The sequence below is a fragment of the Aspergillus steynii genome (genome assembly GCF_002849105.1).
Source record: "Aspergillus steynii IBT 23096 chromosome Unknown P170scaffold_2, whole genome shotgun sequence".
NCBI lineage: Eukaryota > Fungi > Ascomycota > Eurotiomycetes > Eurotiales > Aspergillaceae > Aspergillus > Aspergillus steynii.
Window position 1 is genome coordinate 5,539,193 of NW_020194399.1, and position 24,201 is coordinate 5,563,393.

The window sequence follows — 24,201 nt, forward strand, 5'->3', positions numbered from 1 at the left end:
GGGAGATCGTTGAAGCCATCAAAACAAGTTCGGATCAGTCTCGATTTATATATTCGTCTTTCAATTGTCATTGCAATCCCCACAACGGAAATACCAACTTAAAATGCCCTCCAACGTTCTTATCACTGGCGCAAACCGAGGATTAGGTCTCGGGCTGGCCAAACGCTACCTAAACCTCCCAGGCCAGGTGCATCTCTCTCCTTTACGCATGAAACTTCCCCTTAGCCACAAAGTCCCTAGTCATACAAATCTACCCAACCCACATAATTAACAAATCCAAACCCAGACTGTAATCGCCCTCATCCGCGACCCGTCATCCCCCAGCTCAACCTCCCTTCGCACCCTCCCCAAACACGCAACCAGCCGCCTTATCATCCTCAAATACGACGCAAGCATCGAATCCGACGCATTCGACGCCATCGCCGAGCTACGCAATACCCACGGAATCAACACTCTCGACATCGTGTTCGCCAACGCCGGAATCGCAAAGTCCTACCCCCTCGTTAAGGACGTTACGCGCGCTGAGATCCTCGAACATGTCGATGTGAATGCTCTGGCTGTAGTGTCGCTTTATCAGGCTGGGAGGGAGTTATTAGAGCAGTCGACGAGGGCTGAGAAGCCTGTGTTTGCGATTATGGGCTCTGGGGGTGGGGCAGTTGGGTATGTTCTCTTTCCTTTCCCTTTTCTATCTGGATCTGGTTGATATCTTGACTGGACTGGACTGGCGGGACACTGCTGACGCGAAACAGACGACAACCACCTGTCCCTAGCGCCGTGTATGGTGCTTCCAAATCCCTTCTCAATTGGTATGGAGTCCGAATCAACGCCGAAGATGAATGGTTGAACACGTTCATCCTGGACCCGGGGTGGTCGGCCACCGATATGGGGAATACGGCGGCGAAGGGGTGGGGGCTAGAGAGTGCGCCGGACTCGGTGGATGAGGTTTGCGATGGGATTGTGAAGGTGGTCAGCGAGGCGACGAAGGGGGAGATTGGAGGGAAGATGATCAAGTATACGGGGGAGGTGATGGGGTGGTGATTTTTGGGTTTTCCTTTTGTTCTTTGTTGTTCGTGATAAGCTGGCATATATGAATACGAGATTTGATAAGCTTAAACCTTGTACCCGAGCAGAGAATCCATTGTTATAGCGACTGCTATAATGAAAGCCAACCCTGTTCCTGATGCCTGTCTAGGGCTTACAGCCGGGCCGCCAACCAAACGAACGCGCTAACTAGATAACGAATCCCTTTGCACAGCCTTACGGCGCAGGACCTGATTCTGGATCAACAACCTCAGCCTTGTAGAGGATGGGACATAAAAGCCACCACCATCCTTCTATATAGACCACCAACCCACAATATCCCTCCCATCCATCAAACCACCAACCACGATGCCCAAACCAACCATCCTCCTCGTCCAAGGCTCCTTCCAAACACCACACGTCTACTCCTCATTCACCACCAGCCTCCAAAACCAAGGCTACGACACTATCCACCCAGCTCTACCCAGCTGCACGGACGTCGAAGATGCCGATTTCCCAACTAGGACGCTAAGCGACGACGCCCTTGTCGTGAGACATGCCCTCGAAGAGCTCGTCGAAAAAGAGTTCAAAACAGTGCTTGTGGTCATGCACTCGTACGGGGGAATCGTCGGGTCCGAAGCGATTCCTGAATCGTTGAATTTCACGCAGCGCCAGAAAGAAGGGAAGCAGGGAGGCGTGGTTCATTTGTTTTATTTCGCGGCGTTTGCGCTAGGAGTGGGAGAGTCGGTACTGGGGAAGTTCGGCGAGTCGCCGAATAATCTGGTTCTGGTGAGACTTTTATTCACCCTTTGCATTTGCTTAGGGAGATGGTATATCATTTGGATATGCGCTAATAAATCGATGTTCGCCCAGCCCGACGGCCGCTTCCGCATCCTCAATGGCGCCAAAACGCTGTATAATGATCTTCCCGAGTCCGAGGCAGAGCTCTGGGAGTCGAGGCTGATTCCTCAGTCGTATGCGGTGCAGACGACGGCTGTGACGCGTACGGCGTACGAGTATATCCCGTCGACTTATTTGATTTGTGAAAATGATGCGGCGGCACCTGCGCAGTTCCAGGAGATGTTCGCGGCGATGGTGAAGGCGCAGGTGCGGAGGTGTAGTGCAGGCCATTCGCCGATGTTGAGCCAGACGGGCATGTTGGTAGATGAGGTTGTGCGTGTTGCTGAGAGTTGCTGAGATGTAGAGGGTATAATCTGTTGGTGAGTAATATAGAAGATAGAGATTGTGAGTTAGGAGTTGGAAGTGACTGGCTGCTCCATTAGTCCACTACAACATAAATCCGACCAAGTAAAACAGCAAAAGCTGTACTGTTATACACCATCTAACACGCTATCTATCCTACATCTAGTGCTTAGTGTACCGCAGGTACGGCTTCAACTCTCTAACCTCGCCGAACTTCTTCCGCGCATCCTCCGTCGACACCGACGGCGGGACGATCACATCCTCGCCGACATTCCAGTTGATCGGGGTCGCGATGCCCTTCTTATCCGCGGTCTGCAACGAATCAATGACGCGCAGCACCTCCGCTGAGTTGCGGCCCGTCGAAGCCGGGTACATCATGGTCAAGCGGACCTTCTTGGTGGGATCGATGATGAACACCGAGCGAATGGTGAACGCGATGCCCTTCTCCGCGATGTTATCCAGATCCTGCTGGTCGATCATGTCGTACAGGAAGGCGACTTTCCGGTCGGCGTCGGCGATGATGGGGAATTGGACGCTGGTGTTGGACACCTCGTTGATGTCGTCGATCCACTTGTCGTGGGAGCCGAGGTCGTTGGCACTCTACATGTTGGCAGGTAGGTTAGCGTGGGGTGTAGTGGGGATAAACAGACGAGGATGGGAGAGGGGACTAACCAGCCCGATCATCTTAACGCCCCGCTGGTCGAACTCATTCTTGAGTTTGGCAAAGGCGCCAAGCTCGGTGGTGCAGACGGGGGTGAAGTCGGCCGGGTGCGAGAAGAGAATGGCCCAGCTGTCGCCGATGAATTCGTGGAAATCGATCTCGCCGTGGGTCGTGGTCGCCTTGAAGTTGGGGGCTATTCAGGATTAGGAAGGTCAGCCAATGACCCAAATGACTCAGGCAAGGGTCAATACCGGTCGATCCAAGACGGATTCGGGGCTGCTCCTGCGGGACGGTTGCGAGGAATCGGCGAGCGAAGGGCTGCGAGAACGGCTGGGTGCGGGGAAGCTTGGAGGCAAAAGTGGTCCTGGTCAAGGGAGTGGCCCGGGGAAGAGCGGTGAAGGCGCGGAGGCCGGCACGGGGGATAATTGAGGCCATTGTGTTGGTATGGGTAAATGGTATGACGGAGTGTCAAGAAGCTGGGGATGCAGCGGATGAACCGACGGACGGAGAGATTTGATTTGGGGGAATTTGCCGACGGCCGCGCGATGATGTAATGCGCCTTGGCACCGGCCTTGGCGGTGCTTGGCATCGTGTGGTGCCCCAGGCATTTACCCGGCGGGGGACGATCTCGGCTTCGTTGCGAAGAGATCATCCCCTTCCTGCTTCCTCGTTCCTTGAGCCTGCATGCACGCCCTGCATTTGGGTGTTCGTTTACCCGAATTCACGTAAATCTGTCGAGTGCTCCGATGGCCTGATTCCGTTCTCGGCATTTTACTCAATAAGGCTATATCGAACGACGCTCGGCCCGACTGCCAATACCACCAACGTCACTATGGCTGGAGCCACATCTGCAGCCAAGCCCCAGGAAGCGGGGAGGCTTAATCTAGTATACTCGCTTCTTGGATCTATGGAGTCAACGAGTTGTTCCACCAGTTATGTCGGCTGTGTGCGCTCTTTTCCCTGTATATAAAGGTTGGATTGTCCTGGTACAACGGTGGAAGTTGCATCCAAAGGTCTACATTCAAGGCCCGGGTCCAGCAAGATGGCACTCTCTTTGCCAGACTGGAACAACCTCCAGGTTCTTCATACCAATACTCTCCCCCCACGTTCCCACTTCTACCTCTTTCCCGACGAAGCCACTGCCGCCACCGGCGACGCCAACCAAAGCTTCTACAAGTCGCTCAGCGGCCAATGGAAATTCAGACATGACACCTCCCCTCTGATCACTCCCTCATGGGAGGAAATTGATCCTACAAGCTGGCCCGAAATCACGGTCCCGGGAATGTGGCAGCTGCAAGGCTACGGTAAACCGCAGTACACCAACGTAAACTATCCATTTCCGGTGGACCCACCGAACGTGCCGTCCGAGAATGAGGTCGGCTCGTACTGGAGGGAGTTTTATGTACCTTCGGACTGGGAGAAGGACGCTAGTACCCGGATTCGGTTCGAGGGTGTAGACAGTGCGTTCCATCTGTGGGTGAACGGCCACAAAGTTGGATATAGTCAAGGAAGTCGGAACGCACATGAGTTTGACATCACCGACTATGTGAACCGAGACGCCATCAATAACGTTGCCGTGCGTGTGTACCAGTACTGCGATGGATCCTACATTGAGGATCAGGACCAATGGCGAATGTCGGGTATCTTCCGCGACGTGTACCTGGTTCCATTCCTTCCCAACACCATCACGGACTACGAGGTCCATACGGATCTGGACAAATCGTTTTCCAACGCGGTACTGAACACTTCTGTCACCGTGGAGGGTGAACATGGCACCCTTCGTTTGCGGCTTCTCGATCCTTCTGGCGAACAGATCGCCGAGAAGGAGGGATCCCCAGCCAACCCGCTCGAGATCAACGTTTCTTCTCCCCAGCTGTGGTCAGCCGAGACGCCGTCTCTATACACGCTCTTCATCTCTTACGGAAACCGGGTTATTCGCCAGAAAGTTGGTTTCCGACGCATCGAGCAGAAGGGGTCAAATTTCGTGGTAAATGACAAAGCCATCATGTTCTACGGAGTCAACCGTCATGAACATCACTATCTGCACGGACGGGCGGTGCCATACGATTTCATGAAGCAGGACCTCCTGCTCATGAAGGAGCATAACATCAACGCCATTCGCACGAGCCATTACCCCAATACCCCCGCTTTCTACGACCTGTGCGACGAGCTAGGATTCTACGTGATCACAGAAGCAGACCTTGAATGCCACGGGTTCAACTCAGTCGAGTCTCTCATCTTTGACGACCCAACATTGGAGGGCCTGGAGCGACAGGGTGCTGTCTACAAGAAAGCCAGCAAATGGACCACGGATAACCCCGAATGGCGGGATGCGTACGTCGACCGCGCCGTGCAAGTCGTCGAAAGATACAAGAACCACGCGTCGATCGTCTTCTGGTCTCTGGGCAATGAGTGCTTCTACGGAAGTAACATGGCCGCTATGTATCACTGGGTCAAGAAGCGCGATCCTAGCAGATTGGTCCACTACGAAGGCGACTGGGAGGGCATCACAACGGATCTATACAGCACCATGTACTACACCATCGAGGAGATGATCGAAAAGACAAACAACTATAGCGACAAGGCGTATATTCAGTGCGAATACGGACATGCGATGGGCAATGGTCCCGGCGGGCTGAAGGAATACGTCGACCTTTTCAGGAGAGAACCTCGGATCCAGGGAGGATTCATCTGGGAATGGAACAACCACGGTCTCCTGACTGAGCAGAATGGCACCACTTTCTATGCCTATGGCGGCGACTTCGGTGACGAGCCGAACGACGCTGACTTTATCATGGATGGTCTGACCTATTCCGATCACACGCCCACTCCAGGGTTGACAGAGTACAAGAAGATCATTGAGCCAGTGACGGTCACGCACAACGGCAGTCAGCTCAGCATCAAAAATCATTATGACTTTATTGACCTCAGTCATCTGAGTGCGTCGTGGAAGGTTGTCGATGACACTGGCAGCAGTGACCCTGTTGCATTGGAATTACCTAAAATTCCTGCCGGCACAATCAAGACTATTCCAATTCCCGAGTACAAGGCGAATGGATCCCGCGATACCTGGCTTGAGCTTAACTTTGTCCTCAAGAACGATACCGCCTGGGCTAAGAAGGGCCACGAAGTTGCCTGGGCCCAGATCCAAGTCAAAAAGTCCCAGCCCCCGCCTCAAAGCCCAGCATCCAAGGTCGCTCTCTTGGCTCAGCAGAAAGAGGGTCACCTCCTCATCACCGGACCGGAACGTCAAACCAACTACTCTGTCAACCTCGAAACCGGCCAGATCCAATGGACCGCCCACGGTCAGCGCATTGTGGAAAGTGGACTCGGACTGGGATTCTATCGCGCGATGACAGAGAACGACGAGGGCGGAGACGGCGACCAAGCAGAGTGGGAAGACTACCGCGTGAACCATCTCCGTACCTCAATCCAAAACATCGACTGGACCAGAAAGAACACGTCCGTGGCTGTCCAGGTGAAGGCGCGCATCGCCCCGGCCTCTCTCGACTGGGGCGTCAACACCCTCACCACCTACACCATCTACGACGACGGCATCGACGTGCACTCCACCGGATCCTTCTCCGGTAACAAGCCCACCACCGTCCCTCGTATCGGTCTCGACCTGGAACTCCCCAGCTCCTTCAACCACTGCACCTGGTTCGGCCGTGGTCCCGGGGAAGCCTACCGCGACAGCAAGGAGGCCAACCGCTTCGGCACCTTCAGCCTCCCCGTGTCCGACCTGTTCACGCCGTACGAGTATCCTCAGGAGAACGGAAACCGACTCGACACTCGCTGGGTGAAACTGGGATCTACAGACGACGGCAAAGACAGCGTGCTACAAGTCAAGGGAACCAGCCCCTTCAGCTTCACGGCCCGAAACTACCCCGTCGAGGCCCTCAACGAAGCCAAGCATCCATACGACCTCACGCCCGTGAACCAAACCTTCCTGCAAATCGACCACGACACACACGGCCTAGGAACCGGAACATGCGGCCCGGGCCCTCGACCCGAGCACCAGCTCCACACCGAGCCCTTCGAATTCAAGGTGTCCTTTAGAGTTGTATAAACTCCAACTCCATGATGACTACATGACTATGACCAAGATGATGTACATAGCTTAATTCATAAATGCTAATCCATCCATCTAAATATATCCCCGCTTAATAAACCTCTCCAACCTCCCCTTCTGCCTCCCAAGTTCATCAAAATTCCCCTCCCCCAACCACCCCTCAAACCCAGCCCTCACACCCCCCTCCCACTCCTCCCTCACCATCGAAAACCACGCCGTGTCCCGATTCCGCCCCTTAACCACCATATGCTGCCTAAACGTCCCTTCATACACGAACCCAAACCGCCCCGCAGCCCGCTTACTCCCCTCATTCAACGAGTTACACTTCCACTCCACCCGGCGATACCCGCTCTCAAACGAATACTTCAGCAGTAAGAACACGATCTCCGTCGCCGCCGTACTCCGCTGCAATCTCGGCGAGAACACCACATGTCCGATCTCAAGACGCAACTGCGCCGGAACGATCGACATCAACGATATATAGCCCAGGACTTCGTCGCCATCTGGGCCAGTAGAGCCAGGGCCTATAATCGCAAAAAAATACGGATCCGTCGACTTCGCATGCGAGATAATCATTTGCTCAAAGGCCGCGTAGTTCGCGAACGGCCCTTCCGGCATGTAATCCCACACGGCGACCTGCGTGGGGTCGGCGGTGTTGCCGACGAGCGCGAATAGAGGCGCTGCGTGTGCTGGGGTTAGGCGTTCTAGGCGCACGGTGCGGCCGGTGAGGGTGCTGGCGGTGGGCGGTTGAGCGGTGGGGGAGTCCACCGGGGGCCCGAGGGCGCGGGACATTTTGATTTTGTTTCTCTTTGTTTTTCGTTTGATTTTCTGGGGGTGGTTGAGAGGGATGGGTCTTGTGGTGTAGGTTGGAAGTTGGGTGATCGTTGGTTTGGGTTAAGTAGGTCGTGATGTTGATGGGTTAGAGTGAGTCATCGGGGAAGCCCTAACTAACTGGGTAGTTGACTTAGGCGCTAGTCGGGAGATACGAGCAGTATTCCTACGGTACTATGTACGCGAAATGATGAAATCTTACAATTTATCTCTCTTTTTCAAGCTGTTCTTGGAAAGCAGAATGTTCCAAGCTCATCATAATTCAACAATGTAGAATAAAGATCCACCAATTTAGAAAACTGGTATCGGCAACTATACGTATCATTTCGTCTACCTGACTTCGAAAATATTCCTGAACGACATGTAAGTACAGCGATCTCGGAAAAAGGACTGTATTTAAGCGCACGGGACATGCAAGGCAATCGGGGTCTGCAATGCGGCATCCCGGAGCAGACCGGTCATTTTGTCAACTCGGCGGCATATGCGGCTATTAAACATATGCGTCTGCCCGACGTGAATATTCTCCGAGATGCTTTGCAGGAGACTTAAAGTTGAAAATCAGCCTGGTCCCTCGGAATCTTAACTCCCTGCTTAGTACCTACCTATCATCGAAACACTTTGCTGTAAACTAACAAATAGGAAGGCAGCCTATACTGGAATCCAGAAAGATTAGACAGTTTGCAAGTAACATCTCACCATCCTCTACCTGAATACACCCCATGTTCCCTATTCTTGCCTTTATAATTATTAGCCTCGCAACAGCCATCCAAAATGGATACGACTATATAATCATGGGCGGTGGAACCGGCGGTCTCGTCGTCGCGAACCGTCTCTCCGAAGACCCCAACGTATCCGTCCCGTGGAATCGGGATCCGAATGGCGGTCGGGTTCGAGGGTTCACGGTACATCCGGCGACGATTGAGGCAGGGGAGTATGTGCGAAGTGACGCGGCGAGGGCGTACTATTGGCCTGTTTTATTTAGGATGAATCTGCATGTGATGTGCAATACGACAGGGGATCGCATTATCTGGGAAGAGAGGGAGGGCGATGATCTGGTTGCGGTGGGTGTGGAGGTGAGAGATGAGAATGGGAGTCGAGTCATTCACGTAAAGAGGGAAGTGATTCTCGCGGCGGGGGTGTTTAGATCACCGGTTATTCTTCAGCTTTTGGGGGTGGGAAATCGAAGGTTAGTAGGGATATGTTTGTTTGTTGTTAGATTAGAGGTCTAACTGTTGACAGGATACTTGAAAAACACGGCATCACCACGCGTATTGATCTCCCAACTGTGGGCGAGAATCTGCAAGAGCAAATCAACAATTCCATGGCCGTCTCAACGCACGAGAAGATCTCAGGCTCACGATCTACTGCATATGTCTCTGCCTCTGACATCTTCGGCGAAGAAGTCGGGGGTATTGCGAATTCCCTAGCCGCAAAGCTTCCACAGTATGCCCGCCAAGCGGCCAAGGCGAATGGTGACACAAACACCACTAATCTGGAATGTCTTTTTAACATCCAATATGACCTCATATTTAACAAGTCTGTCCCTATAGCTGAGTTCCGCGTGAATCCAGGAAATAAGGCAAAAACCGCCGGATACTGGGGCCTGCTTCCCTTCTCTCGTGGGAATGTGCACATTGCGTCGGCGGATCCGACGGAAAGACCTATCATCAACCCTAACTATGGGGTAGTGGATTTTGATATCGAATTTCAAGTCGCCATGGCTAAATTTGTTCGACAGATGTTCCATTCAAGACCATTGAATGGCTTGGTTGCTAGTGAATCGCATCCTGGCTATGACCGGATTCCTGAGGAATCTCCGGATGATATATGGAGAGAGTGGATAAGGAATGAATGTACGTCCTTTTGGCCTGAACCTTTACATCTAAACTGACAATGCAGATCTTACTAATTACCATCCCATTGGAACTCTTGCCATGATGCCACGCTCCATGGGAGGCGTAGTCGATCATCGACTGAAAGTGTACGGGACAAGGAATGTTAGGGTTGTTGATGCGTCTATTCATCCGATTCAGCTGTGCGGACACCCGACGAGTAGCATCTATGCTATTGGGGAGATGGTGTCGGATTTTATCAAGGCAGAGTGGGTTAAGGAAAGGGCAGATTGCAGGGATGAATAGCCCTATGTCACCATAATGCCGGTTTATTCTCGTCGCTAAATTGAAGGATTCATCCCCTGTTCGCGACTTATTAGGGTCTGCCATCTGTACTTTTGCACAGTGAGACTATCATTCAATTGGACCTTTAACAACAAGGCTGGGCAATAGTAAATGGAGACATAAATGGAGCATTTGTGAAAGTTGAATTGCATAAGCAGTGTGCATAAACATGCAGGCTTTTGCATTTTCTCTCCTCTCCTCCTCCTCTCTACCCTACAGTTGTATGGCTTTATCGGATTCAAGCAAAAAGTCGATTTTCTGATCACTCAATTGCAATACCCTTTAGTCCACTAATCCTAGATGCTCTTTCCAAAGCACAGCTGCTCCCAGTCCTCCTGCGACCATCCCCACCCATCATTTCATTAACCTGCCTCATCCTCCGCACAAGGCTACGCTAGTCCTCGACTCCTCATCTCGCCCCACGTCAGAGGCCGCCCAAAGTGGACCCAGGTGCATTTCAGAATTCAGACAAGAATACTCTACTCGGTAGTCCGACCTGTCCGATTGCAACGCTGTCGATTGAAATAAATCCCAGCCCCAACCCAAATCCAGCACCCCATGCATTAACATCTACGCGTACGCCTACAGCATATTCTTCATCCAACCCTCCCATAATCCAGGGAGTACATACAGACAAAATGGCACCATCCCCACCACCATCCCACCAAAAGGGCTCCTCCGGAGTAGGCCGCATCCTGCTCCCCGCTATCGTCCTCGCCCTCGCCGTCCTCTACAAAGTCTACCTGCACAATATCCTCATCCTGGGCCTCAACATCGGCTTCACCGTCCAACCCATCTCCGACTTCCCCTACGACTGCCAGAAAATCGAACACCCCCTTCTCACCAGCTGCGAAGACGTCTACCTCGACGCGCCCGGTCGCAAGCTCTACGCTGCGTGTGGCGATCTGCAGGCCCGGAAGGGCTGGTGCCCCGGTGGTGGGAGGATGGATCCCAGCGCGCGGTCGGGGTCGAATTGGATCTCGGTGTTGGATGTCGATCGCCCCGGGGACGATGGGCTGTTTGGGGTGCGGAAGGTAGAGATTGGGGGTGGGTTTTCCGGGGATTTGGATCTGCATGGCTTTGATGTCAAACAGCTAGAGGATGGGAGGGTACGGTTTTGGTTGATTAACCATCGTCCGCCGGTTGGGGAGAACGGGGAGGTGCTGGACGCGAGTGTTTTCGGGGCGAACTCGACGATCGAGGTCTTTGATTTGGATCAAAGGCGGGAGGTCCTGGAATATGTGAAGACCATCGCGAGTGAGGCGGTCGTCACGCCGAATAATCTGGCTGTGGATGATGACGGGGTCGGGGTTGTGGTTACAAACGATCATAGCCGGAAGAGCGGGTTGATGAAGAAGTTCGAGATCATTGTGGGAGGGGGGAGTGTTGCGCATTGTCGGACGGACTCTGGGGAGTGTCGCATCGTGGCGGAGAAGGGATTCCACTCGCCAAATGGGGTTACGAGGGGGAAGGATGGGCTGTTCTATGTGGTGAATGCGGCGGCTGGGAAGGTGTTGGTTTATGAGCTGGTGGAGGGTCAGGTTCGTCGCGTCGATGAGATCGATACGGGCTTTGCCATGGATAACCTGTCTGTTGACGAGGAGGGGAGCATCATCGCAGCTGCGTTTCCGGATTTGATGGGCGTGTTGAAGGCTTTCGACAATCCGAACACAGTGAACGTTGCGAGTGCCGTTCTGAGGATTACGAAAGGTGAAGTGGACGGTAAGACTCAGTATGAAGTGGAAAAGATCATTGAGGACAAGGAGGGAAAGATGCTCTCGACCATCACGACGGCCGCGAATGATCTTCAGTCTGGACAGCTCTTCACGGGAGGGATTCTGACGCCGTTTCTCACTGTGTGCAAGAAGCGAGCGTAGGTTCGTGTTTATATAGCAGGGACATGAAGTGGTATATATGACCTTCAGTACGATTAACAGTCGAAGTAAAGGACACTTCATTCACCGGATATATATAGTAGTAGTGGCAGTCCCACCCTTCCAACGTCACTGTACAATGGGCGCTATACCAGGAAGAAAACCGGCTCTGAGACCACCTATTTATATAAAAGATCAAGGCACCGGATGTATATCAAGAGAAATATTGCAATCACGTGCGGCCATACGTCATCCTCGGACATTGGTAGGACTTACCGGTGATAGGATGCATCTCGGACTTTGCGCAGATTCGTTCGAAGCCCTGATAGTAACAAAGCTTATTGGAAAGCTTAGCCACAATGAGAGTGTAGATTTACGCCTTCAATTCAACTATCGGTCTCTTCTCGGCCTCGGAGTTAACAGTCATACGCAGTAGATAAACCCCTACAGTGGCCACCAGGAGGTCATTGAACCACTTGATTTCCCGAAATGCATCCCCTCATCACCCTCGAAGAGCACTTCGTCTCCCCCAACGTCAGCGCCGCCAGCGCCGAAGCCCGCGCCCACTACGCCAACTTCCCACCTCACATCCTTTCCAAACTCGAGTGTCTGGGGTCCGAACGAATCGCAGACCTCGACAAGGGCAATGTATCGCTGCAAGTAATCTCGCACGGCCCAGGGAACCTATCCGCGCCCATCTGCACCGCCGCCAACAACGACCTCGCCGCCGCCATCGCCCAGCACCCGGCGCGCCTCGCCGGGTTCGCCATGCTCCCGATGAGCGAGCCCCCCGCGGCGGCGCTCGAACTGGAGCGCTGCGTGCGCGATCTCGGATTCCTCGGCGCCCTGGTCGACAATCACCTCGACGGACAATTCTACGACGACGAGCGCTTCTGGCCCGTCTTCGCAAAAGCCCACCTCCTCGACGTCCCGATCTACATCCACCCGACCTTCGCGTCCTCCGCCATGCTGGACCATTACAAGGGCAACTACGACGACTCCGTGGCACTGGCACTAAGCGCCTACGGCTGGTCCTGGCACGCCGAGACAGCCCTCCATATCCTGCGGCTGTATGCGAGCGGGCTCTTCGACCGATTGCCCGGCCTCAAGGTCATCATTGGACACATGGGCGAGTTGTTGCCATTTCAGCTGGATCGAGTGTGTGCGGTCGCCGAGCGGTGGGGGTTACGGCGGAGTCTGAGGGAGGTCTGGAGGAGTAACATCTGGGTGACCACGAGTGGGATGTTTTCGCTGCCGGCGCTGCGTTGTTTGTTGGATGTTATGCCCGTCGAGCAAGTCTTGTATAGTGTTGATTATCCGTTTTCGGGCAATGAGAGGGGGTTGGAGTTTTTGGAGCAGATACGACGGAGTGGGTTGATTGGGGGGGAGGAGATGGAGTTGTTTGCGTATCGGAATGCAGAGAGGTTGTTGGGGGTGAGGGTGAGGCATGAGGATGGGAGGTGAAAGATCTGATCAAGTGATGATGCTAGTGATGTATTTTCAGCGTTTCTCATAGTCAACCTTTTTTCTTCCTTTCTCTTGTTTCAGCTGTTCACGGCAAAGAATCACTAGAGACAGGGGATACTAGCCATTCTTTGTTTCTATTGAAAGTTGTTCATTGCATGAATTTTTCATTCCTTGTGTAATAAACACTGCCCTTGACTCTGAAAGACACACTCCGTAGTACACGTGCCACACCGAGTAGGGTTTAAGACAGTTCCAACTATAAATAAAACCAATAGTTTGAACTTAAACCTCAATCCCATCCAGATGAACATCAGATTGCCTCATGGATTGCCACGCAATTATTCCGTACGCAAGGCATGGCATAAACAAAGACCAAACAGGCAAAGCATCAACAATGACCACGCTACCCCTGGGCGATCTGACTGGTCCAACGCAGGATGCACTAAGCGGCTTCCCGGGGCCAAATCTGCCGCATCTTCCAGGGGCCGTTGGCTTGTCAGCAGAATGTTGGTTTCATAATCCATCGGTACTGCAATTAATCTATTGCTTATTGCTTGCATATTGAACAAATCTTTGTATTTTGTTCGTGAGATTACTCCGTAGTAGTGACTATGACACGTCACTCAGCACCTCGGGATACTGATGAGTTGAACTCTTTCAACTGGCATAAATCATTAACTGGCATAAATCATTGCCGTCACGTCATCAACAATCCAGTTTTCTGTTCTTTTTAAATTTCTGTCCATGATATTCATTTCCGACCGGTTCGGGAGACATGTATCTTAATATAGATTAGGGGGATCTGCTGAATTAGTGAACGCATCGGACCCACCCGAATATCCCCTATTGCAGGGCAGCTTCAACTAGCCACGACGAGGCTGTGCCTGAAGTCAATAATCTGGGGTGTGACGGTGTGCCTCGAACACGGCAAGCTGCATCGGTCAGGAACACCGGAGTCAGGCAGTCAACCGTTCGATTCCGCCTACCCCGGACCTGCGACCTGGACGAGCCCCTGAAATTGCGGATGGGTGAAGAAATGAGAGAGTCCACCGCTGGGCAGCCAACGCCGCGCCACAATTATTAAACGGAGGCGGTGGAACCGTCCAGAGGCCCAGTAGGGCCAGGAAAAGGACTTTTTCCGCCATGACAGATGCTTTTTTTAGCCCGCCATTCGTCGGGCGCCGCGACACTAGCCCCCGATTAAGCCTCCGTGGATCCGTCGGCCCACCCGTGACACGGTCTAGATTCTCGCCTGCTTTTGTCTTCTCTCGACTCCCTTTTCTCTCTCTTTCTCTTTCTCTCTGTCTTCCTTCTTTTATCTCCATTCCCTTCTTTCATTCCTGTCTCTCCCTTACTTTCTTTCACAACCACTCTCTTTTCTCATTCCTTCCTTCCTTTGGCTTCTGTTTTATTCAATCTTTAATATATTCAGTCGTTTCCAATCAAAATGCAGCTTAACAACCTTCTCGCCCTCGCCCTGTCGCTGGCAGTCGCCGAGGCTGCCCACAAGGGTTTCAACTACGGTGCTGCCAAGTCTGATGGCAGCAGCAAGGTGCAGGCCGACTTCGAGGCCGAATTCAAGACCGCCAAGAACCTGGAGGATGCTTCCGGATTCAACAGTGCCAGATTGTACACCATGATCGTGAGTACCCTGTCGCATTAGATGAATGATGATAGACAATCTAACATCCTACAGCAAGGTGGTACCACCAACGACCCCATCTCCGCCATCCCCGCCGCCATCAAGGAGAAGACCTCTCTCCTGCTCGGCCTCTGGGCCTCCGGTGGTGGCATGGACAACGAAATCGCTGCCCTCAAGAACGCCATCGAGAAATACGGCGACGACTTCACCAAGCTGGTCGTCGGTATCTCCGTCGGTAGCGAGGATCTTTACCGCAACTCCTACGACGGTGTTCAGGCCGAGGCCGGCGTTGGAATCGGCCCCGACGAGCTCGCCGGCTACATCAAGAAGGTCCGCTCGGTCATCTCCGGCACCAGCCTGAGCAAGGCTTCGATCGGTCACGTCGACACCTGGACCGCCTGGACCAACGGCTCCAACTCGGCCGTTGTCGACGCCGTCGACTGGCTGGGTTTCGATGGATACCCCTTCTTCCAGAACACTATGGACAACTCCATCTCCGACGCCAAGAAGCTGTTCGACGAATCCGTCGAGAAGACCAAGTCTGTGGCCGGCGACAAGGAGGTCTGGATCACCGAGACTGGATGGCCCGTGAGCGGCGACAAGCAGAACCTGGCCATCGCCAACCCGGAGAACGCTAAGAAATTCTGGGACGAGGTCGGATGCCCCCTGTTCGACGAGGTCAACACCTGGTGGTACATCCTCCAGGATGCTGCTCCCACCACTCCTAACCCCAGCTTCGGTATTGTCGGCAGCGACCTGAGCGAGAAGCCTTTGTTCGACCTGAAGTGCTCCAACAAGAACTCGACCAGCTCCGGCTCCGGCTCCGGCTCTGGATCTTCTGGCTCCTCCAGCTCCTCTGGCTCCAAGAACTCCGACTCTAGCTCCTCCGGTTCGTCTGGCTCCAGCTCTGGCCACGGCTCCAGCTCTTCCGGCTCCTCCGGTTCTTCCTCATCCGGCTCCTCTTCCTCTGGATCCGCTGCCTCCAGCGCCAGCGGCTCCGTGACCGCCTCTTCCTCCGCCGCTGCCAGCTCCGGTTACCGTGGACACTCCGGGCGTCCCCCCTACGGCTTCGGCAAGGGTGGCTACAACTTCACCCACGGCTACAACTCGACCCACCCCAGACCCTCCAAGACCTCCAGCTTCCACTCCGCTTCCACCTCCGGAAGCTCTGGCTCTGGCTCTGGCTCTGGTTCCGGCTCCGGCTCCGGCTCGGGATCCGGCAGCGGCAGCGGCAGCGGCTCTGGCTCCGACTCTGCCAGCGGCACTGGCAGCACTCCTTCTTCCAGCATCACTCCTTCCAGCGGTGCTGCCAGCCTGTCGAGCTCCATCTTCGGCGCCGCCGTTGCTGTCGGTGCTTTCGTCGCTCTGCTGTAAGCGCTTCTTTGTCATTTTAGTTCTACGAGACACGACCGTGCAACTGGCGCGTAGTGTCATTTATTTCAAGTAAATATTTCCACTCGTTTGACTGCAACATGCGTCAGAATTGAGAGTTTTAAGAATAGAGATATTTTATCTTTCGGGATGCATTATAGATTCAATGAATTCGTTACTTAATGTCAAGTTGACATGTAAGATTTATTTTTCCTCAGACTGCTGGCTCGGAGGTTTACCCCAAGCTAGTTGCGACGCGAACGATTTATGGATAGCGAAGGTCCTACGAGATCTTAAACACAGGGCGGACTCATAATTTACTCAGATAGTGATTAATTCCTGCCATTTCCCTAGCCACATCTGCGCCATAAATCAACTAAAGTTGTGATCGACCAATCCCTCAACCTTCGTCCAAGACGCCTCGATATTTCCCTACCCCATGTCCCATCCATATAAGCAAATCAGCGACACAACAAACTCAACATTACGAAATAACTCTCTATCTCATCAATCGAAACAAAAAATATGCCTGTACCTGTGCCTGTGCCTGTCATCTACACCTGTCTCCCGTCGGGAATCCAAATAAATTAAACAATGACGTCATGTGCCGCGTCGCGTCGTCTGGATCGAGCCCATCGAATCAAAGCGATCTAGAAACAGGATTCCGGGTCCCTTTCATCGGTCATTCGATGGGGGAATGAAGGGGTGCCACACACGTCATGGCACGTGGGGATTTTAATGCGGGAGTGTGGTAGATACGTCAGTCGATCGATCTGGATATTTATATTGCATCTGGGACGTTGATCGATCTACTCAACTACATACATTCTGATTTTGATATCCCTTAACCTACAAGATAAACACACCACCACACTCAAACCCCCAAACCAGGACAAAGCAACGAAGCAAGATGGACACCTTAAAATCCACCGCCTCCAACCTGACCGGCGTCGCCAGCAACAGCACCGACAGCCCCAACGAGACTCCTAGCAGCCACACCGAAGACCAAAAACGCCATATCTACGATAACCTCCCCGCCGACCAGCGCCAGCAACAGACCTACACCGAATGGGTCAAGGAGGTGTACCACGACCAGTACGAGAAGTGGATGCCGTGGCTGGAAGACCAGTACCTGAAGTGGTTCGGGAAGGGCGATAACAAGGCGTCTTATGTGACGAAGGGTGTGTCTCCATCTTTACCTCCATTACCTTCCCTACCCTCTCCCCTGCCCTCTCACCACAAGACACAAGACAACAAGACAAGACACAGAAGACTAATAAGAGTGAATGGGATTAGACACCCTCTCGAAATCCAAACTCACCGGCGTCAAACAAGTCGACCAGATCCAAGACGACGTGCACAATCTGGTAGGCAACCAGCTGGGCGAGAACGGGCTGTTGGCGCCTGTCGGAAATGCCATCTCGAAAGAGGGCGTGAATAGGGCCGAGAGGGGCGGGAAGGACGAGAACGGGTCGTACGGCGGGCCGCTGGGCGGCGTGACGGACCCTGTGGTTAGCGGGGCCAAGGGAGCCGGGGAGGGCGTGGCGTCGGGGGCGAAGGCGGTGGGCAGTTCTGTGGGGGGGTTGTTTGGCTCTGGATCGGAGAGGAAGGAGTGATTTTAGGGACTTTATTTGTGTTGATATGATAATTTGGGGTTAGTAGTTTGTATGTTAGTTTGATATCCATCATGTTTTAGATTCCTGATTTGTCTCAATACGAGCCCCGCGCGCCACGTCCCGATCCAGAACATAACGTTATGCCTCGTCGATCTCATTCCCTGGTCTCTTTCACTAGTTTTACAGTTGTTTCTCTTCTCAAACTACCCCTGGCCTGTCCATTTACACATGCAAGATCACGAAACCTGCCAAGGACTCTTAACTCGCGACTCCAGCGCATGTAGACGATCCTTTCTCCGTTGACCTGGAAACTCAGCACTAATGTCAAGTAAATAGATTTAAAACTTACGATAACGTCGCTGCGCGAGGATATTCAGAACACGCATTCGCTCCGCCGCGTGTTCAGCGATATCTGGGACCACGAGTAGGGTTGGGTTGCGTTCTCCGGCCATATACTGTGTGGCACAGCGTGGACTCTGCTGGGCCTTCAGGGCACACAGCGCGTTGCCACGGAGGAAAGCTTTACGCGCTGTATACGCAGTCTCGACCGGAGTTGCCTGCCATTCCGTGACCAGTGTAGCGATCTTATCCCGTATGGCATTGGAGTCCACATACTGCCAGGATGCCAGTGATGTTGCAAAACCCGGCGGCACTTTTACCCCCTTCTCCTTCAGGGCGCTGATCATCTCCCCTACAGAAGAATTCTTTCCGCCGGCCAAAGCGACATCATCACGAGCCACATGCTCCAGGTTACGTACCAGGTCTTCATGTTGGCCTACCTGTAGTTCTTTGTTGGCTCTGTCAATGGCTGTATACAGCAGTATCCAGGTTTTGTGGTTAGTTGTGGAGCTGCTTCGAATTTGGTATTTGTAGTGGGGTGTTAGATCAAAATGCAAACGACTTCAGGTATGTTATAGACGTATGGAACTGCGCTCCTTGTTTAAAATGATAACCTACTTCGGTCTCGATTTTATAATCTCTCAGAAAAGCTCAGACATCCGTTATACGCGCCTCCAGTGTATACCAATGCTGTGTCACGTTTCAAGGCCCTGCTACCCTGTAATCTATATTCGTTTTACTTTCGAAAAGTTAATCATTCCCTCTCCCTTCCGCCCCACGGGCCAGCTTTGCCCGTCTTACGAAGCCCGTCCCGCGTGTCTTGGAACTTGCATGGGTTATTGTACGATACCTAATTAACAAGAAACCGAAGAGCCTTTCTCTCTATAGATAGAGCCAATATTGCATCATGCCATTGCCCGCCTGCACTAATACTCAAAACTCTTAGACTGAATCGGCGAACAAGGCAACGGCTGTGCGCTGTATATGTACTACACTATAAAGGTAGATAACCTGGACCGTATTTAGTAATTCCAGCCGAGAGATTTGAGGCTAAAGGCTAAGCCCACATACGACTTATTATGGAAAAGACTATTGAGATTATAAGACACCTTACTCAAAAAAGACATGAATTATAATTAACATTTGTTTTCTTAATATACTATCTCACTGTTATCTTCGTGCCGTATCCCACATGCAGCCTTGCGCTCAGACATTTGCCCCACCTAAACACACTATCCAAAATCGGCCGGTTACGTGCCTGAGCTGCAGTGCCGGATTGCTCTCGAACATAGTGACGGCGGTAAAGGCACTTTCATGGATATGGTGTTACTATCGAGCTTTGCAGAAGCTTGTACTGTATAGTAAATCATGGCGAAGTGCAGATACTAAGGAACCTATTGTTTCAAGGAGAGGCATATTGTCCCCAGAGCTAATTATTATGTACATGTATTCCTGCACAGTGCTCTGCTCAGCTACAGGGCTGTCAGTGCATGTGCAGGGTCACTCGACACCGGGTGATTCTCATCCGATCTCACCCATTTCTCACCTAGCGACACCCACTCAACTATTGACCACGTTCAAGTCCTCCATAAGTATATTGCCCAGCTCTCGTCTCTAGCCTATTAAAGAGCTTCGCTAGAATGGCTCTCTGGAAAGCGCGAGTAGATGAAGATTGGAATCCCTGTCTTTAAACTCTTGAGATGTTTAGTGGTTTGGTCTGCTCAATTTCATCCAATCAGAACTTGGAGGTCGATAGTGTCTTCCCGAATGCAATGCAACCTGTCATTGTAACCGGAGTGACTCCTCTCCAGCTCGACACCCGGGTAATGGCTAGTCCCGGGTCGGGAAGAGGGGCATCAAACATCAAATCGCCGATCTTTACTCCGTAGAATCAATACATTTGAACCGAAAATGAATTTTGCTGGCTCACTAGCCCAGCTTGATTTATGTACTTGTCAGTCATCACATGGTAGGGGCAGCGGCCCTTCCACACATCTTGAAAGGTCATCAATTTAGGGTATCTTATTCTGGCATCACAATTCTGTTTTAATCAGGCGAACCCTTTCCTGCTAAACCTATGACCATAGCAAAAAGGATAACGATTACTGTATAAGTTTGGAACCTTTGTCGCCAAACGCGGCTCGGTTAAGTACTAAGGCGAGCTAGAAACCGATAATTATGGCAGGCATCTCACTCAGCTGCCTTGACCAGTGATGCAGTGTAGGCTACATGCATGATACTGGCAGGGGAGCCCCACCGGTCGAATCCAGACCCCGGTATACTAACCCGATGACAGGTTGGTATACACGGCGTTCCGATGCAAACCAATCAAGCAGTGGCAGAAAGCAACCGATTGCGGCTCTAAAGCCTTGTTGAGGTGTGCCTCTTGTGTGGTAATAGTCGCAGAAAAACAACAATCTCAATGTGAATCAAATTTTTGAAATTTCTTAACCACTATTATACTGAAAGGCTCCAGAATCTGCTAGTTTATTATTAACTCTAGCTATTATTAATTAATCTCTTTTTCAGGGGTTTTTTAAGATGGTTAAGGCGAAAATAATATAATCTTTTTTTTAAGGGCTGATTAAATAAATCTATATATAAAAAAAATTTTTAATAGTATCAGGAACCTCGAAAATAATATAATTATATATCTTAATTATAATAATAAGAATAGAAAGTCACTTTTTAAATTTATTATTAAATTTATATAACAGATATTTTTTACTTATAATCTCTGGGTTAACTAGACCTGTAATATTATTTAAAGGATTTTTTAAATTAATTAAAAGTTTTCTGCGATTAAGCAGACCCTAAATAATATTGATTAAAATACTTATATTACTAAATTAATAATGAAGATCTAAAAATATTAGACTTAGACTTTTATTATTTATAAAGTATTTTTTTTAGCTTATACAGCTTTTTTTTTATAATTTTTCTAATATTATATTTATAACTGTCAGATGGGGTAGGTAGGTCACGTGGGTTGAATAGAAATTTTAAATGGCTAGATAGAATTAGAGTTGGCATTCGGGACCGCAAAACCCGCATCCGCACTGTGCCGAACCCTATGAGGTGCGGATTCGGTCCCTAAGGATAGAATCTATAGTGGGTTCAGGTTCTAAAAGTAGAATCCGCAAAAATCCGCGGGAGACTATTTTCTACGGATCTGTAGATTCTGCTGTACCGAAAAATCTGTTTAATTTATTATATATAATTTCATTTTAAAAAAATATATAAAAAATAAATATTTTGATTAAAAATAATAAAATATTAATATAATACACAACATACAGATATTTTAAAATTAAATTATAATTTAATTTAAATAATAAAAAAAAGTTAATTTATATTTTTATTAAGACTTTTTATTCTATAAATAATTAAAATAATCTAGAGAAATTACTACTCTTATATAATATAATTTTTTACTAGATATTAAAAGTATTATAATCTTAAAATTATTTAAATAGATTATATATTATATCTCTAGTAAATTAGATAAAAAAATATTATTCTTATTTAAATTTAAATCTAAATCAGATAAATCTTTTTTATTATTAATATTTTATTTTTTTAAAAAACTGTAAGGATCTATATATGGGATCCTCCCAAGGATGCTTAGTTAGAACGGGTGCTTAGTCATAGCCTAGTAAACATATAATAAAAATGTGTTCTTATGGGGTTCCCCTGAACCCCAGTGATAATATCTTAAGTAGAATATATTATATATTTAATATTTCTAGCTAATTACTTTTATGCTGCCTTATCTTTAAGATATTAAAATATTTAATCTTATAACTTTATTACTTATTGTCAATTGGGGTCACCTGACATCACCTGATTCATCAGAATCACCTGATTTCGCCCCACAACTGAAATTATTCAAAATTCATACAACTTTACTCTCACCTTATTGAACTCTCACTTCCACCACCAAATTATATGGGAGAAGTGAGGTGAAACTGAGCTCAATATGAGCGGAAAATGAAAAAAGAAAAATTTCTAAAGAATTTCCTATTTTGGACTAGCTTATCTTCCTAATTAGGAAATCACTGATTACTAGAATCTGTCACAGTGCAGACCTGAAGGCACCGCCAAACCCACCAGAACCAGATGGAACTACCAAGCCGGAAGAACCTGTCCCTGACCCTAAACCCCTGACCACTTAAAAGCCTAAATATTAGAGATCTTATTATAACTCCCTGAGTTATATCTTGTTTATTATCCTATATATAGCCTGATTATAATAATAATTAAAGATCTTATAAACCTAGCCTACCTAATCTAGCCAGACTATCTACCTTACTTACCCCTGCTATACTAACTCTATTAATCTACCAGCCCGCGCCTTAATATTATATAGCTCTTACTTATAAAGCTAATACTTGCCTAATATACTTGAAATTTTAAAGCCTTTATCTCTTTCTAAAGATCTTAAATTATTTATCTAGCATATTACTAAATATATTAAGGAATAATATGCCTATTATAACTAGATCTATATATTTATAGTAAATATTAATACTAACTAAAAATATTTTTATTAAAAAGTCTCCCGCCTTTAATAAGATATAAATATTATTACATAAATTATTATCCTTTAAGCAGATCATAAAAAAAGTTTAAATTTTAAACTTATTTAAGCCCTAGCTAATAAAAGCATAATAATCTAAGAATAAAACCATATAGTCTAGACTACTACACCTATAGTTAACACCCCAGACCAGATCCCTGAACCTGCTACTAAAGGACTCTTAGCTATTTTAATAAGAATACTTATATTAATTAATCCCAGATCTTTTATTTCCGCCTGCCTTTCTAAACAACTACCCGACCCTAATAAGTTTAGGAGTATTAGATTAGACTTTTACTACTTTATCTCCCAGATTAAGAAAAAGATAATTATAAATTATAACTATTTTTTAATCTCCCAGGCCTGTATAGCCTATATTTTTAATTATTTAAAGGGACTTCTTTATATCCAAGTTCTTTTATATATTAAAGACAGAGTTTACTAGCTAAAAGACTATATTAAAATTTTAAAAATACTTAATTATATTTATAAAGACCCGAACTATATTTATAATACCTGGAATACCTTGTATAATCTAAAATAAAAAAACTAAAAGTTTTTTATTTTTTTTACTAAATTCTAATAACTAATTATAAAGGAAGAAATAACTAAAAATAATCTTTTTATTCTTCTTGAGAAAATTATTAACTAGAAAATAAAAATTATATTAATATATTAAGACCTACCTACTAAGAATTATATTAATTTTATTATTTTTTTATAAAAATTAAAAAACTATTATACTTAATATTTTTATAGCTAACCTTAGAAGCCCGCCCTAATTTTAACTAGAACTAGTACTTGTCTATAGGCTTTAATTAAAAATATCTAAAGTTATTATTCTTAAAGTCTAGTTAATAAATCTTCCCAGTCTGCTATTATTACCCTAAATTCTAATATTATAAACCTTTTTTTAACTTATTATTTATCCTTTTATCCTAAGAATAACACCTGTAAGGATTATAGTAAATACTTCTGCTATAAATTAAATTAATATATAATTAAAGACTATCTTAAACTAGATAATTACCTATATTAAACTAGTTATATTATATATCCTGGTTCTTCCCTAAAATTTTATTTACCCTCTTAAAAATAATCTTTCCTTATATCTTAATTTTATTTTATCCCGCAAGGCCTGTCTATATTACTGCTACTTTAGGCTCCCTAGCCTTAAATAATTCCCCAAGTAAAATACTTATACTCTTTAAACCTAAGTAAGTAGTTAAAAAAGGTTAGCCTAGTTTAAGCCGCGACTAGATAGACCCCCTCGTGTATATTTACTAAATTTTTAAAGCTATTACTAAAAGACTTCTTATTAAAAAAAAACTCTAAAAAACTAACTTATT

At 48.6% G+C, this 24,201-nt stretch overlaps 11 protein-coding genes across 11 annotated transcripts; 8 read left to right on the forward strand and 3 right to left on the reverse strand.

Annotated features, from left to right (window-relative positions):
* Positions 1–27: 27 nt before the first annotated feature.
* On the forward strand, positions 28–1,038 carry P170DRAFT_454426 (NAD(P)-binding protein; the record flags this gene model as incomplete). The annotated part of the gene is made up of 3 exons (XM_024851433.1): positions 28–187; positions 287–660; positions 750–1,038. Exons 1-3 carry the CDS (start codon positions 104–106, stop codon positions 1,036–1,038), a joined length of 747 nt encoding a protein of 248 aa, XP_024708621.1. The 5' UTR covers positions 28–103.
* Positions 1,039–1,304: 266 nt separating this feature from the next.
* P170DRAFT_379967 (alpha/beta hydrolase) lies at positions 1,305–2,298 on the forward strand. The gene is made up of 2 exons (XM_024845511.1): positions 1,305–1,809; positions 1,894–2,298. The coding sequence occupies exons 1-2, from the start codon at positions 1,390–1,392 to the stop codon at positions 2,215–2,217; spliced, it is 744 nt and encodes a 247-aa protein (XP_024708622.1). The 5' UTR covers positions 1,305–1,389; the 3' UTR covers positions 2,218–2,298.
* Positions 2,295–3,557, reverse strand: P170DRAFT_434994 (peroxiredoxin). Its single transcript, XM_024848845.1, has 3 exons — positions 3,136–3,557; positions 2,896–3,077; positions 2,295–2,823 (listed from the first exon to the last, which is right to left on the reverse strand). The coding sequence occupies exons 1-3, from the start codon at positions 3,317–3,319 to the stop codon at positions 2,386–2,388; spliced, it is 804 nt and encodes a 267-aa protein (XP_024708623.1). The 5' UTR covers positions 3,320–3,557; the 3' UTR covers positions 2,295–2,385.
* A 369-nt stretch (positions 3,558–3,926) lies between these two features.
* Positions 3,927–7,039, forward strand: P170DRAFT_454429 (putative beta-galactosidase; the record flags this gene model as incomplete). Its single annotated transcript, XM_024851434.1, has 1 exon — positions 3,927–7,039. One exon carries the CDS (start codon positions 3,927–3,929, stop codon positions 6,951–6,953), a length of 3,027 nt encoding a protein of 1,008 aa, XP_024708624.1. The 3' UTR covers positions 6,954–7,039.
* P170DRAFT_404358 (GNAT family N-acetyltransferase) lies at positions 7,032–7,807 on the reverse strand (the record flags this gene model as incomplete). The annotated part of the gene is made up of 1 exon (XM_024846523.1): positions 7,032–7,807. Exon 1 carries the CDS (start codon positions 7,746–7,748, stop codon positions 7,032–7,034), a length of 717 nt encoding a protein of 238 aa, XP_024708625.1. The 5' UTR covers positions 7,749–7,807.
* Positions 7,808–8,359: 552 nt separating this feature from the next.
* P170DRAFT_379979 (GMC family oxidoreductase) lies at positions 8,360–9,971 on the forward strand. Its single transcript, XM_024845512.1, has 3 exons — positions 8,360–8,973; positions 9,027–9,640; positions 9,687–9,971. The coding sequence occupies exons 1-3, from the start codon at positions 8,507–8,509 to the stop codon at positions 9,923–9,925; spliced, it is 1,320 nt and encodes a 439-aa protein (XP_024708626.1). The 5' UTR covers positions 8,360–8,506; the 3' UTR covers positions 9,926–9,971.
* A 539-nt stretch (positions 9,972–10,510) lies between these two features.
* P170DRAFT_434995 (calcium-dependent phosphotriesterase) lies at positions 10,511–11,879 on the forward strand. The gene has a single exon (XM_024848846.1). The coding sequence runs from the start codon at positions 10,603–10,605 to the stop codon at positions 11,839–11,841; it is 1,239 nt and encodes a 412-aa protein (XP_024708627.1). The 5' UTR covers positions 10,511–10,602; the 3' UTR covers positions 11,842–11,879.
* A 444-nt stretch (positions 11,880–12,323) lies between these two features.
* On the forward strand, positions 12,324–13,396 carry P170DRAFT_434996 (amidohydrolase family protein). Its single transcript, XM_024848847.1, has one exon. The coding sequence runs from the start codon at positions 12,328–12,330 to the stop codon at positions 13,300–13,302; it is 975 nt and encodes a 324-aa protein (XP_024708628.1). The 5' UTR covers positions 12,324–12,327; the 3' UTR covers positions 13,303–13,396.
* A 1,254-nt stretch (positions 13,397–14,650) lies between these two features.
* bgt2 (GPI-anchored beta-1,3-endoglucanase EglC) lies at positions 14,651–16,379 on the forward strand. The gene is made up of 2 exons (XM_024854523.1): positions 14,651–14,947; positions 15,002–16,379. The coding sequence occupies exons 1-2, from the start codon at positions 14,753–14,755 to the stop codon at positions 16,319–16,321; spliced, it is 1,515 nt and encodes a 504-aa protein (XP_024708629.1). The 5' UTR covers positions 14,651–14,752; the 3' UTR covers positions 16,322–16,379.
* Positions 16,380–17,300: 921 nt separating this feature from the next.
* On the forward strand, positions 17,301–17,895 carry P170DRAFT_335117 (uncharacterized protein; the record flags this gene model as incomplete). The annotated part of the gene is made up of 2 exons (XM_024843377.1): positions 17,301–17,499; positions 17,615–17,895. Coding segments are annotated over 2 exons (480 nt in total), but the record flags the coding sequence as incomplete, so codon positions are not given.
* A 275-nt stretch (positions 17,896–18,170) lies between these two features.
* Positions 18,171–19,689, reverse strand: P170DRAFT_473196 (uncharacterized protein; the record flags this gene model as incomplete). Its single annotated transcript, XM_024853016.1, has 3 exons — positions 18,171–18,238; positions 18,284–18,742; positions 19,668–19,689. 3 exons carry the CDS (start codon positions 19,687–19,689, stop codon positions 18,171–18,173), a joined length of 549 nt encoding a protein of 182 aa, XP_024708631.1.
* Between the last annotated feature and the right edge of the window lie 4,512 nt (positions 19,690–24,201).